This window comes from Hipposideros armiger, unplaced genomic scaffold (genome assembly GCF_001890085.2).
Source record: "Hipposideros armiger isolate ML-2016 unplaced genomic scaffold, ASM189008v1 scaffold_234, whole genome shotgun sequence".
NCBI lineage: Eukaryota > Metazoa > Chordata > Mammalia > Chiroptera > Hipposideridae > Hipposideros > Hipposideros armiger.
The window spans coordinates 651,938-666,220 of record NW_017731584.1 but is presented as its reverse complement, the minus strand read 5'-3'; the positions used below and the strand labels follow the sequence as shown (position 1 = coordinate 666,220).

The 14,283-nt window shown below is 44.2% G+C and overlaps 1 protein-coding gene across 2 annotated transcripts in view; it reads left to right on the top strand.

The window, feature by feature from the left end:
* The window catches only part of MDN1 (midasin AAA ATPase 1), a 135,963-nt gene that overhangs the window by 87,363 nt on the left and 34,317 nt on the right, over positions 1-14,283 (top strand). For both annotated transcript variants that reach the window (XM_019654999.1, XM_019654998.1), the window contains exons 60-73: positions 2,345-2,559; positions 2,934-3,321; positions 4,089-4,198; positions 4,842-5,547; positions 7,291-7,452; positions 7,657-7,930; positions 8,676-8,911; positions 9,470-9,565; positions 10,200-10,294; positions 10,601-10,722; positions 11,305-11,451; positions 12,315-12,424; positions 13,042-13,115; positions 13,591-13,786. In XM_019654999.1, coding sequence (XP_019510544.1) covers positions 2,345-2,559; positions 2,934-3,321; positions 4,089-4,198; positions 4,842-5,547; positions 7,291-7,452; positions 7,657-7,930; positions 8,676-8,911; positions 9,470-9,565; positions 10,200-10,294; positions 10,601-10,722; positions 11,305-11,451; positions 12,315-12,424; positions 13,042-13,115; positions 13,591-13,786 — 2,931 coding nt within the window. The remainder of the gene's footprint in view (positions 1-2,344; positions 2,560-2,933; positions 3,322-4,088; positions 4,199-4,841; positions 5,548-7,290; positions 7,453-7,656; positions 7,931-8,675; positions 8,912-9,469; positions 9,566-10,199; positions 10,295-10,600; positions 10,723-11,304; positions 11,452-12,314; positions 12,425-13,041; positions 13,116-13,590; positions 13,787-14,283) is intronic.

The following is a 14,283-nucleotide window of genomic DNA, read 5'->3' as shown; positions in this document are numbered from 1 at the left end:
TTCTAATTAAAACATTTAAATAGTACACAAATGTATACATGTATGTGTATATGCATATACATATATAATAGAATTCAGTAGAAATAACCACTCTTTCTTTGCTCTGTATCTTGTTTACATGTGTTTTTATATTAAATATATATGTAAACAAAAATAAGATCACTGTTTTTGTTCGCATAGTACGTCATTGAAACCTATACCTATCATTCCACCTTATTCTTTTAAGGTATTCCATCATTCTAATGTGCTGGAACTTAATCACTTTTCTTACTCATAAGTTTTAAGGTCTCTGCCTTTATTTCCCCCTTTTTCCTATAAATAAGCATACCTGTATCAACTAACCTTTTACAAATCTTTGTGCATTTGAGTATTTCTGTGGCCATGTCACTAGAACTGGAATTTAACCCTTGATCAAAGTGTCTGCAGTTAAAGAAATTTATAGCTGTTGCCAGAATGTCTAGGAAGATGGTTTTTGTTTTACTTTCTAAAACAGGCTAGGAGCTTATAAGCGGAGCAGGAGGGTGGGGGGGTGGGTGTCACAGAGTCCTGGGTGACCTCAGGAAGACTTGGAACTAGAGCACAGTTTCACTTATTATATATATATATATATATATATATATATATATATATATATATATATATATATATATATATATATATGGACCTATTGCTCCATAACCATACCACACTAGGTGTTATCGACATTTTAAATTATTGCAAATCATACAGTTTTTGAAATTTTATTTTAATTCATATCCCTTTAATTATTTTTGAGATCGAACATCATTACATGTGTACGAGTATATTGATCATTTTCATTTCTTCTCTGAATTTTCCAGTCATGTTCATTGCCCATTTTTGGCAATAAAATAATTGGGTGGTTCATCATCATTTTATTAATGGTGATCTCTTTATATATTTGTTAAACCTTTACCCAACGTGGTTGGAAATGTGTTTCTAGTGTTTTGTTCTCGCTCAAGTTTTATAATGTTTTCTTTTTAAATATGCCAGTCCCTTTCTACTTCCTGCCTTTGGTGTCATACTTTTTTAAAAAGTCTTTCTTCACTGTCTCTAGGGTAAAAATCATTTGCCCATATTTTCTTCTATATTTTTGTTTTATATTTAAATCTATTTCATCTAGATACCTTGTTGTGTGAGGTAGGCTTGCAAATTTTTTGTTTTATGCAACTAGTATATCTGAAGGCAGTGTAACAACACCATTTTTTACTAATTCATCCTTTCCACTGTCGTTTGAAATGCCACCTTAGTCATAAACCTTACTCCCACAGATGTTCATGGATTTATTTTTGGAGTTCTTTTCTGTTCCATTCCCCTGTCAAAATTAATTTCTTTATTGAAAAACATCTCTTAAAGCTCTTAATGATAAACCATATGGGTCCCCAAGAGTTGCATAGAGTGTCCAGTGCTGTCTGTCATATGTATGTGACCACCCTACTCTTTGCTGTGGAAAGCTATGGCTGTGGACCAAATGAACAGACCAAGAAGCACGGGCTTGGCCAACTTTTCTTTTTTTTTTCTTTTTTTTTTTTAAGATTTTATTAGGGAATCGGGGAAGGGGAACAGACAAGTTGCTGTCCTTTTGTTCTTCAGTCTAGTTGTGGAGATGGTCGCTTCACTGGCCCACGTTGGTATTATCATTGCACTCTTCCTGGCTGAGGCAGATCGGTCGCCGGCCATTGGATGGCCGCTCACACCAGCTGCCGATCACTCACACTGGCTGCCGGCCACTCATGGTAGCTTACGGCAGCCCACTGCAGCCCCACTACAGCCTACGCCATCGTCGGCAACTCACGGCAGCCCAGTTCCTGGTCAAGCTGTTGTTCACCATCTTAGCTGTAGAGGGCGCAGCGTCACTGGCCCATGTGGGATCCAAACCGCAGTCCTGCTGTTCAGAGCTCGCGCTCCCAAGCCACCTCTTAACCAACGAGCCACTCAGCCGGCCCCAGGCTTGGCTGACTTTGTCCCTGGCTCTTCCCTTGGCCTTCTGATTCCTTTTCCTGCCTCCCAAGTATCACCTTCCTGTAGTGTGTCCCTCGCTCTACTGCAGTGGTCTTCCTGGTACCCAGCTTTGAGGGCTTCTCTTCACATTACTAAAGTACCCATTGCTCCTCGTTCCTGGAGAAGGCGGTCCACATTCCTTCAAGGCCTGCTAACACCTGACCCCATTCTGTCCTCCTGGTCCTGTCTCTGGTTGATGTATCACCCGGACCTAGCAACCTGAGTCTCCTTTTCTTATTCTCTTTCTTCCCTCTAAGGTGCCTAGTGCTGCTTGTTGAAATCCTTATAGTTAATTTCTAAAAGTTGATTGATTCCTCTCCATCAGGGCCCCGGATGTCTCAGTCGAGCCATGTTCTCCAAGTGCTGCTTTGAAGTCTTGACCAGCAGCTGCAAAGAAAGTCCCTGGGATGTGAGCGGCCTCCCCATCCTGTCCTCCTCCCATGTCACCCTGGGAGAGTGGGTTGAGAGAGCCCAGCAGCTCCAGGACATTCGTTCGGTGCTTTGGACCAACATGGCTGTCCCTTCAGTAGCAGAGTTCAGGTACTCCCTCCCCCTGGGTGGACTCTAAAGCTCCTCTTGTTTCTCCAGGGCACACACAGGAACCTCAGTCAGAACTTGCTTCTATAGTGGCTGGTTCTGGTGGGTGAAGGCAAGGCTGACTTCTGGCTGGATCAGCAGGTTTTCAGCCCATGACAGAGACTACCATGAGTTGGCCAGCTCCTTTGTCAATTTTAAGCATATCTTGACCAAGAGGGTAATGCTTGGAAAACCATATAAGATTACATGAGAATAGACATTCACCTCTAAGTATTGACAGTGCAGTCTGATATGTCATTTTTTGAAGGAACGACAGTTTGAGAAAGGAATGCTGTTAAATGCAGTGCAAGCCTTTAAATGTTTCATTGTCCCCACAGACGCACGGATTCCCAGCTCCAGGGGCTGGTGCTGTGCCGGCACCTGGCAGGCCTGGCAGAGCTGCTCCCTGAGACCCGACGGCGAGAGTACATACAGAACTGTGAGCAGCTGCTATGTGGGGACAGCCAGGCCTTCCAGCACGTGGGCCAGACTCTTGGGGACATGGCTGGACAGGTGGCGCTGCCCAAAGAGCTGCTGTGCCTTTTGCTCACCTCCCTGCGCCACTTGTTTGGGGAAGGGGAGGGTAAGCAGGACCTGCCTGAGCCGGCTAGGCGCGGGAGCCTGTGGGTGAGCCTTGGCCTGCTCCAGATTCAGACGTGGCTTCCCCAAGCACGCTTTGACCCTGCAGTGAAGAGGGAGTACAAGCTCAAGTATGCCAAGGAAGAGGTATGGAGATGAGAGCTGGGAGCGTGGGCTCCATCCCTGGCTGGCTGGGTTTGCTTAGTACAATATATTGATCCTTTTACTTTCTCTGGGATGTGCAGAGCGTCAAAGGGGCGATTTTGCAGAAGCTGCCTTGTGACTTCCCAGGAATGTGTTCTAAAGACTGTTTTCCTCTATAAGAGTTCCTCTGAGGGAGGGGCCCTTCCTAAGGTTCTGATGGATCTGCCAATAGGGCAGAGGGCAGAGGGCATGGCAGAAGAACACCTAAGGCACTGCCAGAGAAATAGTGATATCCCTCACTGTCCAGACTCCCTCTCCCTGAACTATGTTTTTGGGTGTTTGGATTTGGATAACTTCTTTAGACAGGGTATACTATTCCTCAGGTTTTGAACTTTTGGTGTTCATTATCTAAAATTCAGGAATCAGGTAGTTCAGATCCTTTGGACATTCCTTGCTATTTGAACTTCCAACCAAACCCAGGAACTGAATACATAAAGATAGTGATATACTGGTTCTGTATTTTGAAGAAGGAAAATTATATTGGTTGGGGTGAAGGCTAAGCTGCTATAGCAGAGTCTCAGAAGTTCAGTGGCATAAATAAGATAGTTTCTTTCACCTAACCACTCTGAGTTGAGTGGTCCAGGTTAATGGAGCAGAACCCCTTGCCCTTGGGTCATTCAGGAACTCAAATTCTTTCTATCTAGTTGCTTTCCCCTCCCCCAGGGCATTGTCTGCTCTGGCATGGTCCTAGCTTCTCCTCTTTGCATTAGTTACACCAGCTGCAGTGCGAGTGGAAGACCCGAAACCTCCTGTCCCAGCTACAGACTGGAAGAGACTTGGAAGATGAGGTCATTATCAGTTACTCTCATCCTCACATCAGGTAACACAGCAGAGCGATTATTTGTATTGGGGGTTATAGACACTCCTTTTAAAAAAAGATATTTTGAGGTCGACCTTTATAATATAATTACAGTGTTAGAAGTGATGCTGCACATCTGAACTACATTAGCAACTCAATCCCAAAGCCAAAGCCATGGTTAGAGTCAGGAAAAAGATATACTCTGTGAAAGGAGGGGAAGGATTCCCATGGGGGCCAGGAGGGTTGAAAGCAGAGCTTACTCTCAGTGTATGTGATGATATACACTATGTGGGCCTGTTCCTTAGGAAATGCTGTATAGCGTCGTGGGTTCTCAGTTCAGTTCTGTCCCTGCCTTGTGGGTTTAGACTTTTAGGAGGCCACTTAATGCTTTTAAGCCTCAGTGTCCATATCTGTAAAAGAAGGATAACAGTGCCTACCTCCGTGAGTTGTGAGGGGCTCTGATGAGACATTCATTTAAATTGCTTAACATTATGTGTGGCACATGGTAAATGCTACATATTATCCATTTACATTATAGTTGTCGGTTATTATCATCATATTATTCCTCAGTAGCTAAAATGTCTTCATTCTATTTTCCTGAGGGCTTAGTCTAGATTTTTTGCTCTTTTGACAGAATTTGCATATTGTGTTAAATTGCCTCTAGGTTGCTTCACCAAAGAATCGATCACCTGGAGAATTTAATCCTCAGCCTGTCCAAGAAGCAGGCCTTCAGACCCCAGCAGCCTGTGTATGAGTCGCTGGCACAGGAGATTCACCACTACGTCACCAGCATTGCCAAGGCCCCTGCCGTTCAGGATCTGCTTGCGCGGCTCCTGCAGGCCCTCCGCGCAGATAGGCCTCGGTCTGCCCAGGCGGCCCAGAACCTTCTGAAGGAGGAGGCCTCCTGGCAGCAGTCGCACCACCAGTTCAGGAAACGGCTGGCCGAGGAGTACACCCTGTACCCAGACTCTGTGGCCCCGCTGCAGGCATCCATCTTGCAGCTGCAGCATGGAATGAGGCTGGTGGCGTCCGAGGTCCACGCCTCACTCCATAGCAGCGTGGTCTGTGCAGACAGGCTGGACGCCCTGGCCACATCCCTGTTGGCTTTCCCATCAGTGAACCCTACCTTCCCCACCTACTATGCTCATGCAGATGCTTTGTGCTCAGTGAAGTCAGAAGAGGTGGTGCGAGGCCTTGGGAAGTTGATCCTTAAGCGCTCAGGAGGAAAGGAACTGGAAGGCAAGGGCGTCAGACCCTGCCCCACCCGAGAGCAGCTGCTTGTGAATGCCCTCCTGTACCTGCGCTCCCATGTTCTGTGCAAGGGAGAGCTGGACCAGAGGGCCCTGCAGCTCTTCAGACATGTGTGCCAGGTAAGCCTGGGTGGGGTGGAAGAAAAGGAGGTTTTTTCTAATACCTACCTGCCTTGTGGTAGTTTTCATCGTTCCCACTTAACACAGGAAACCGAGTGTTAGAGAGGCTAAGCACCACCTGCAGGATTACTCAGCTTGTCCCTGACCAAGCCGGATTCCAGCTCAAGCCCAAGTCATCACAGCGACAAGGCGTGAGGGAGGGCTGCCTGACCCCTCCACCTGAAGGGAGCTGGCAGCATAAGCAGGACATTAGCGGGGCCCAGGGTGCTGAGACAGTGTGGTTAGTGAGTGGGCTTCTAGTGTCTCTTTCTGTTTTTCTTATTTAACTGTCAGATTTCAAGCCTTTTCCCTCCATGTTTAAGAGATTTTAGAAAATTAGTGCTTTTAGACCATTATCTGTGTTACACACTGCCAATAGTTTGTTGGTTGTCTTTCGACTTTGTTTATGGTGGTTTTTGCCATGTAATTGTATCAACTTTTATTAATATAAAGAAAATAACTTGTATTTTCATTTACCAACAAAAGCAGCTTGTTCTCATTTTAGATAATTAAAAGAATAAATATAAGCAAAAGTATTAGATTTTATCAAACTGTTCACATACTGGTGTATCCATTGTTAGGCTTGCTAATCTGTGTAAATGTATCTGTAAATGTATGTCTATGCCATTCTAAATTGATTTTAAGTCATTTGTCCCAGTGATTTACAATTTTTTTTAGTAGAGCCCTTTTACAAATAAAAATCATAGGATAGTGACCCAATATTTAACTGATAAAAGAGCTTCTCTGGTTGAGAACAATTCTGTCCCCTCCATGGTCCCAGAGACTGGCCCTTAAATTACTAGAGTCCTACAAACCAATGATAAAGTCTGTTCTGCTTTATACCTTGCATTTGGTGATTATTTGGTAATTATACTTTGCATAATTATGGTGTTCTTCACTTGCATCATATTTAGTGGCTGCCTAGTTTTCTATTGTGTGGGCATGATGTAGGTAATTTAATTAGTTTCCTATTGTTGAGCACTTACATCTGTATGTACTTTTTTTTGCTGTTTTGGGGGGGGGAAACCAACACCACCACCATTAATAGTCTTATAACTAAGGTTTTGGATATAGATTCTAAAAAGCAGAATTGTGGGGACAAAGATTAACTGCTTAGGTTTTTAATACAAATTATCTTACTGATGGGTGGATGCTCATTGCTCAACCTTTATCAGTACTCTGTGGTTTCTTTAATTTATACCTTTTCCCAATTTAAGGACCTAAAATCTTAAGAGTTAGGAGGGAATTTAAGAAGTGTCTGATAAGGCATAGCCCAGTTTCTCCTGATTGGTGCCCCTCAAACACCCTGGCCGCTTGGCCAGTTCCTTGAGGTGCCAGCCAGGGGCAGTCTGAATCACCCCATCGTGCCGACCCCAGCCTATCCGTAGTGCACAACACCATTAACTCCTGACAGGAAGTTCCCCTTAGTGCTGCTGTAGCAAGATTTTATACCTGTGAAAAGGTAATGCTACAGCAAGGGGTAATTTAGGAAACGTGGGTTGCTTACAGATACAGTTTGAAAACAAAGCCCACTTGATCTCTATTACCTGGAATTTAGTTTCTTGGCTGTTGGCATATGTTTGTTTCTGAACCATGGTACTTTTGTTTTCATGAGAAATTAAGAGATAACAAGCCTTCCCTTTTTTCATTGTAAGTGCCCCAGGAAAGGCAAATAAGCTTCCTTCTGGATGTGTGACTTTTCAGGAAATCATCAATGAGTGGGATGAACAGGAACGCATAGCCCAAGAGAAGGCCAAGCAGGAGAGCAGCCTGTACAGATACAGGAGCAGGAACTCCAGGACAGCCCTGAGCGAGGAGGAGGAGGAAGAGCGGGAGTTCAGAAAGCAGTTCCCACTGCACGAAAAGGTCAGGGTTAGTCTTGGAATGCATTCCCTTGATAACACACATATTCCCTTCCAGTGGTTTCATAACCTTTTTACTATAGCTTAATACATATGTCACTGCCTCGATTTCTTGATTGTTCACACTCCATCTTTTCCCCTTCCTTTTAGTCCGATTAGGACCGAATTTTGATTTTCAAAAGTTTCATTGCTCTAATGTTATGTACAGGACTTTGCGGATATTTTGGTAGAACCTACACTAGAGGAGAAGAAGGGAGCTTCCGACGGGCATGAAGAAGCAGCGCCCACTGACCCTGCCCTCCTCTCCCCGAGCTCCATGCAGGCTGTGATGCTGGTTCACCAGCAGCTGTGTCTCAGCTTTGCCCGGTCCCTGTGGTATCAACAGACTCTGCCGCCACACGAGGCAAAGCATTACTTCAGCCTCTTTCTATCCTGCTATCAGACGGGGGCATCTCTTGTGACACACTTCTACCCCCTGATGGGTACGGCAGTTTACTTCTATTATACTCTTGGGAAATGGAAGTGAATAGATGTACTTGCTACTTCTAGAACAATGAAAACCATCACCTCCCTGTTTTTGCTAGTTTTCTGATTGGTGGAATTTTCTTAGTTTAAAGGACTTAAGCTAATTCAAAAAAATTGATTTAAAATTTTGCAATAAAGATGGATTTTCATCATTTGAATATTTTGTGATAAAGGGATTAAGAAAATAAGAATGTGGACTTAGTTAAAATGGTCTTGTTCTTCAGCATTATTTCCAGTTTGCCTCTGATAGTTTCAGTGTTTCTCAAATGAAATCACGTATTCCTGGGAACTTGGAAATTAATCTCACAGTATATGGTTTGATGCAGTTTTCTCTGTGACCTCATGAGTTGTTCCATGTAAGTAGGAAGGAAGCTTTAGGTTTTATTTCTGCCTACCAAGAATAGCTACAAAAACTAGGAATTTGAATCCTTTAAATCAAACTCTGTACCCTCTTGGTTACACCTAGATAGTATCCAAGTTGCTCTGTATATCCTAGAAACTTAGCAGATTTTCATGACTGCCGCAGTGTCAGGGTCACAGTCCTCTAGGCTTATGTTGCTTTGCGGGTGAATGGCATTGAAATAGCTGCTTCATTCGTTCTAGCAGTTCATTATTTTTGAGCATGTTTCTAACATCTTTTTAAACTTGGTAGACCAGCTTACTGAGTCCCCTGACTTTACTGTGATGTTGGTAACTCCACAGGAGTCGAGCTGAATGACCAACTCTTGGGCAGCCAACTTTTGGCCTGCACCCTCTCCCACAACACTCTGTTTGGGGAGGCGACCTCAGACCTGATAGTGAAGCCTGATGGGCCCTATGACTTCTATCAGCACCCCAATGTCCCAGAAGCACGGCATTGTCAACCTGTGCTTCAGAGTTTCTCAGAGGCTATCAGTCAGCTGCTGCAGGATTGGCCAGAACACCCAGCACTCGAGCAGGTAGGGCAGCTGGTGAGGAGGGGGCACTGAGGATGTGGCCTCTCGCCGTGCCTGGGGGGCGTTCATTTGTACATTTGTACATATAAACAAAGGTTTGCAGCAAGAGCCCCAGTTCAGTGAGACACTACTCACCCACTACAGGATGAACATACCAGCTTGTGTTGCTCTTGGATACATGATGTTTGGGATTCCACTAATTTGATTGGTTGGTCGGGGATTGCTGTCTACATATCAGAATGCTGCTCTGTTGTTCTGTGAATTCAGACACATAAGCATACTTGCAAAGGCCTGACTTTTTCAAGATTAGCAGTTTTAATTCAGACCTTGCTCTATGATCTTCAGCCAATTTTGTAATATCTCATAATAGAGTAATAAGAGTAATTATCTTATCAAACTTCATCTTTTTCCCAGAGTAGTGTAACAGATAAAATGTTTATCTCAGATCTAGAGCCCTGGAAGTTTCATCCACAGCTTTCACACAGCTTGTGAAGTGCTTTGTGACTTTGAGTGATTTGTGTTCCCACAGAAATACCCAGATCTTTTTTTTTTCCCCTGCAGTTGCTGGTGGTAATCGGCAGAATCCGTAGTTTCCCACTTTCCAGCCCCATCTCAAAGTTCCTGAATGGCTTGGAGATCCTTCTGGCAAAGGCTCAGGTATGATGACCTCCCCTTTCTTCCTCAGTTTAGTTTGTAGTCAGTTGAAAAAATTATCTTTTGGCACCTTTGTTGTTAGAGGGACAGAAAGTTATAGTTTGGATTAGAGAAGGATTAATCTCCTTGGACTTTCTGGCATGGGGTCAGATCATTGCAAGTGGAACCACCACCTCTGTGGGGCATGTAAGGGACCTACCTGCCTCACCCGTTCTCAGGGATGGGACACAGTGTCCACTGGTGCTGACGGCTCCCTGCCAGGACTTTCAGGTGGGCCTTCAGACTGGCAGAGTGCCTACACATGCTGTCCTCCTCCGCCCTCTCAGCCAATTAGCTGGCGTGCCCCTGGTTATCAGATGAGGGTTCTGAACTTTGAAGAGGTCACATGACTAATGGAATTCACACTCAGGTCTCCAAATCCTGTACATTTTGCCTGCCTCTCTACTTGTTTCTGCTGGAGTGCTGTCAAGTGACCAGAAAGAACTTGAATCTAGATACACAATATGTAAACCCATTGTTGCTCTTGGTAGATTACCATAAAAGTCTTCACGCAAGAAAAGTCCAGGATGTTCCTGAGGGAGGAGGTGATTAAGGAATTGATTAATGGCCATAGTAAATTCTAGTTTTGTTTCTTTAGGACTGGGAGGAGAATGCAAGCCGAGCTCTGTCTCTGCGGAAACACCTCGATTTGGTCAGTCAGATGATCATTCGTTGGCGTAAACTGGAACTGAAGTAAGGGACACATTTATCACTTTCCTTCCCCTCCTGACCTTATGTTGCAGGGACATTCGTCTTTTGATAGTTTGTTTCTTCAGAATTTATGTAGTATGGCAGTTAGAGAATGTGCTTTTCAGTCATTAATCACAGAGTTAAAAGCTGGGCATTAAAATTACCTTGGTAGAGACCAGATAACAGCATACTTTCCTGAGGCAACAACCTGGGAGGCTTCTCCATCTCCATTTAGTTTCTGCTTCTGTGGTTTCAGATATTTCAAATGGATTTCCTTAAATGCTTCCTTGGCCTCTTCTCATGTTTCAGCTGCTGGTGTATGAGTTTGGATAATACCATGAAGCGCCACACTGAGAAATCCACCAAGCACTGGTTCTCCATCTATCAGATGCTTGAGAAGCACATGCAGGAACAGACAGAAGAGCAAGAAGGTAACACCTGTCAGTACATCCCCTGCTTATTTCGAGGTTCCGAGCTAAACTTGGAGTGCTACAAAGGATTGACCTGCACCCATGTCCACTCCCACCTGCTTTCACACAGGTTGCATCATTTGACTTCATGGTATCCCTGAGAGGTAGCCAGGAAAGCCATGTAGTTCTCTAATAACGAAAAGCCAGAGAGGTTTAAGTGACTTGTCCGAAGTCTAGACAGTCATAAGATAAGATTTCCTTATTCTCTATATCCATGAGACAAGTCAAAATGAAAGTTGTCGTCTCGGTTGGTACGTAGCAGTAAATGTGCTTGAGTTAAAAGAGTTTCATTTCATACGTAAAACAAGCACCTCATAATTCAAGTTCATAATTTGCTGTGAGTGCATTTAACACACATCCTGAGTGCAGCTGTTGTTCTTAAATCAGCTTAGAATTTAGCCATGGTCCTTGCTTCAAAATGTCCCTTTAATTGTAGTCTCTACTGGACTGCCACCCCTCAGTGTATCCCGTAGTATATAGCATGCATGTTATGAATAAGTGATGGTTGCAGGCACATATGTTTTCCTCTTTCACTCTCTAAAGATGACAAACAGATGACCCTGGTGTTGCTGGTCAACACATTGAAAGCGTTTATTGAAGGATCCTCACTGGGAGAATTCCATGTACGACTCCAGATGTTACTGGTTTTCCATTGTCATGTCTTACTGATGCCACAAGTTGAAGGAAAGGGTAAGTGGAGATTTTATATATATACACATATTTTTTTATATGGGTTTCTTTACTTTTATACTGCACTGGTAAAATGGGTTAGACTACGAATTCTCCACATGACACAGGTATCTTGTTACATACCGGGTTTTGAACAAGACACTTGTCATCGTCTTTTACTTTAATGTGATTCACGTTAGATGCAGAGAAAAACATTCAAAGAACAATTCAAACTGGTTATCATGAAGCAATGACAGTGAACTGGCAGAGGTAAACTGCCAGGGGCAGGTCTGGGGAACTGGCGTGTTGAGGCAGCACATCTTTCTGTCTAGACAGCACACAGGTCCTGCTAAGCTGCTCCTTCCAGGCTGTTATCAGGTCCTTTGATATAGTGAGAACACTGCCACATGTCAAATAACAGCACCTAAAGCCCTCCCGTCAATTACTATCCCTGTCCACAGCAATTTGGATGACACTGTCGGTATAAAATGAGTACAGACTGTTATGTGAATGAGTAATCAAGGGGAGCCTCTCTCAAAGCAGGCTCAGTTTCTGCTGACTTCAGTATAAGACTCAGAGAAAGGGTTTTGAAATTGTGAGTCTGGCAGAACATCTGAATACACCATCTTTAAGAACAGAAGTGCAAAAAAAAAAATTTTCACTGCAAGCTGAAATTAAAAAACAGGATAGCATTAACAGCCAGCATGTCTGGGAACTGCTAAGTTCAGACAGGCTCCCTGATGAGCCTGTAAAACATTGTGCTGTAATCTCGTGGCCTAAAGAGGGCTGAGGAAGGAACATCTATGAAATACGAAGCCCTCAGGTGGAGCCAGGAGCACATGCAGCAAGTGTGGTGTTTTTTGTTTCCTTTTCATTTCTTTCAGATTCACTTTGCAGTGTGCTATGGAATTTGTACCATTATTACAAGCAGTTCTTTGACCGGGTCCAGGCCAAAATTGTGGAACTTCGTTCCCCCCTAGAAAAAGAACTTAAAGTAAGATAAACAGCTGTTATGATCACTCTTGGGAGAACAAAATCACAAATTCCTTTTCAGTTCTGTTCTTTTATCCATTTACCTGAGGCAGGGGGCTCTGGGGAATGGAGGAAAGCACTGCAACTTCCAAGTAGGATGGCAAGATTTACGTTTGTGGCATTGGCTCCATCGCGGAGCTGGCCAAGTGTGTGAGGTGTTGGTGGAGTGGCCCCTATCAGGGCTCCTTGAGAGGGTGGCCACAGACTTCGGGTGGTACTTCCTCCCCGGTTTTGCCCGGGCTGATCTTCCCCTCAGAGGAGCAGCATCCATGTGCCATTGAGACGCCACGGGGTAAGGAGGACCCTCTCTTGTTGGAATTTCCAGTGGTTGTGGAACCAACCCAGGTATCAGCCGGAATATATCCCAAGTGCCTGTTGATTGTAGCAGCACTCTGGTTTTCAATCCTTTGAGACAAACACATGGTTCCTTTTATAGACTTGCTTTACTTGTCCCTTGACACACACAGTCCTGTGTTTGTGATGGAGAGGGCTCTGGTCTTTGGCAAACAGATGATCTGGAAAGAAACAGAATGACCCCGGGTTTATACAGCCATTCCTTGAACTTCATTTATCTTACAGGAATTTGTTAAGATATCCAAGTGGAATGATGTCAGCTTCTGGTCCATTAAACAATCTGTGGAAAAGACACACAGGTAATTCCTCCTTTGAAACTAGGGGTGACCAAAGCTCAGAGTTGCCAAATGGTAGGCAGCAAGACCACATTGTTACAATGGCTGACTTAGTGCTGCCTTGAACTTACTCTGAAACACTAGAGTGTGTTGGCGTTGCTTTTCAACACCACCCAAAGCAGAGTCTAGATGCAGGCAACATTGGTGTGCCTTGAGGCAAAGCAGGCTCTGTGCTATAGAAGGCTCGAGTTTTTCTGCCACCTACTAGGTGTTTTAACTTGAGTAAAGTGATCCCACCATTCATGACTTTAGTTTTTTCTTCTGGAAAAGGTAGATGACAATACCCTCCATACTTAAAAAAGATGATTATGAGTATCTAAGGAGCTCATTGTATACATAAGGTACAGGCTATTAAGTTACGTGTGTACACATTTGATGTCATGTTTACATTTCGTCACTTCCACCCATTTTTTTCCTTCCTCATCTCTGTCATTACCAGGACCCTCTTTAAATTCATGAAGAAATTTGAAGCTGTCCTGAGTGAACCCTGCCTGTCATCCCTAGTGGAGAGTGACGAGGAACAGCCTGACTTTTTGCTGCAGCCAACAGAAGCAGCCACAAGTGAGGTTTCCCCCATTCAAAGTCTGAACAGGGCGCTGAGGGAGACCCTGCTAGCCCGGCCGGCTGCTGCGCAGGTACTGACTCGTTGAACAGTGTTTGCTTATTCCTGGGCCAATCAGATGGGATCTGTGCTGTGTGCATAAGGAGTGTTGTTGTAACTAGGAAAGGAAATGCCTTTGAAATCTGGCTCTTTGGACGTGTATAGCATTTGCGTGTCTGCCTGACCCTGCTGCAGAATAAGACAAAAGAATGGATCCTGGCACTGAAAGTTTAATGTTAGCCTATGGGAAATAGGTGCTGTCCTTACCTATGAACGTGTCATTTACCTGTGACAAAAGATTTGAAGCATCACTGTAGGAATTATGCCTTTGAAGCTCCTTTGGCGCTACCACATGATGAAGCTGCAACACGGGGCATGAATGTATGCAGTTATTTGCTATGCTGGTGTGTAGTGGTTACTGATGACTATGGTGTAAATAGTCTCTTCATAGCCAATTTCAAGCACCAATGGTTAAGAGCTGGCTTGCAAAATTCCTGACAATTTAACAGTCGTAGAGATCTTAGGTGAGCA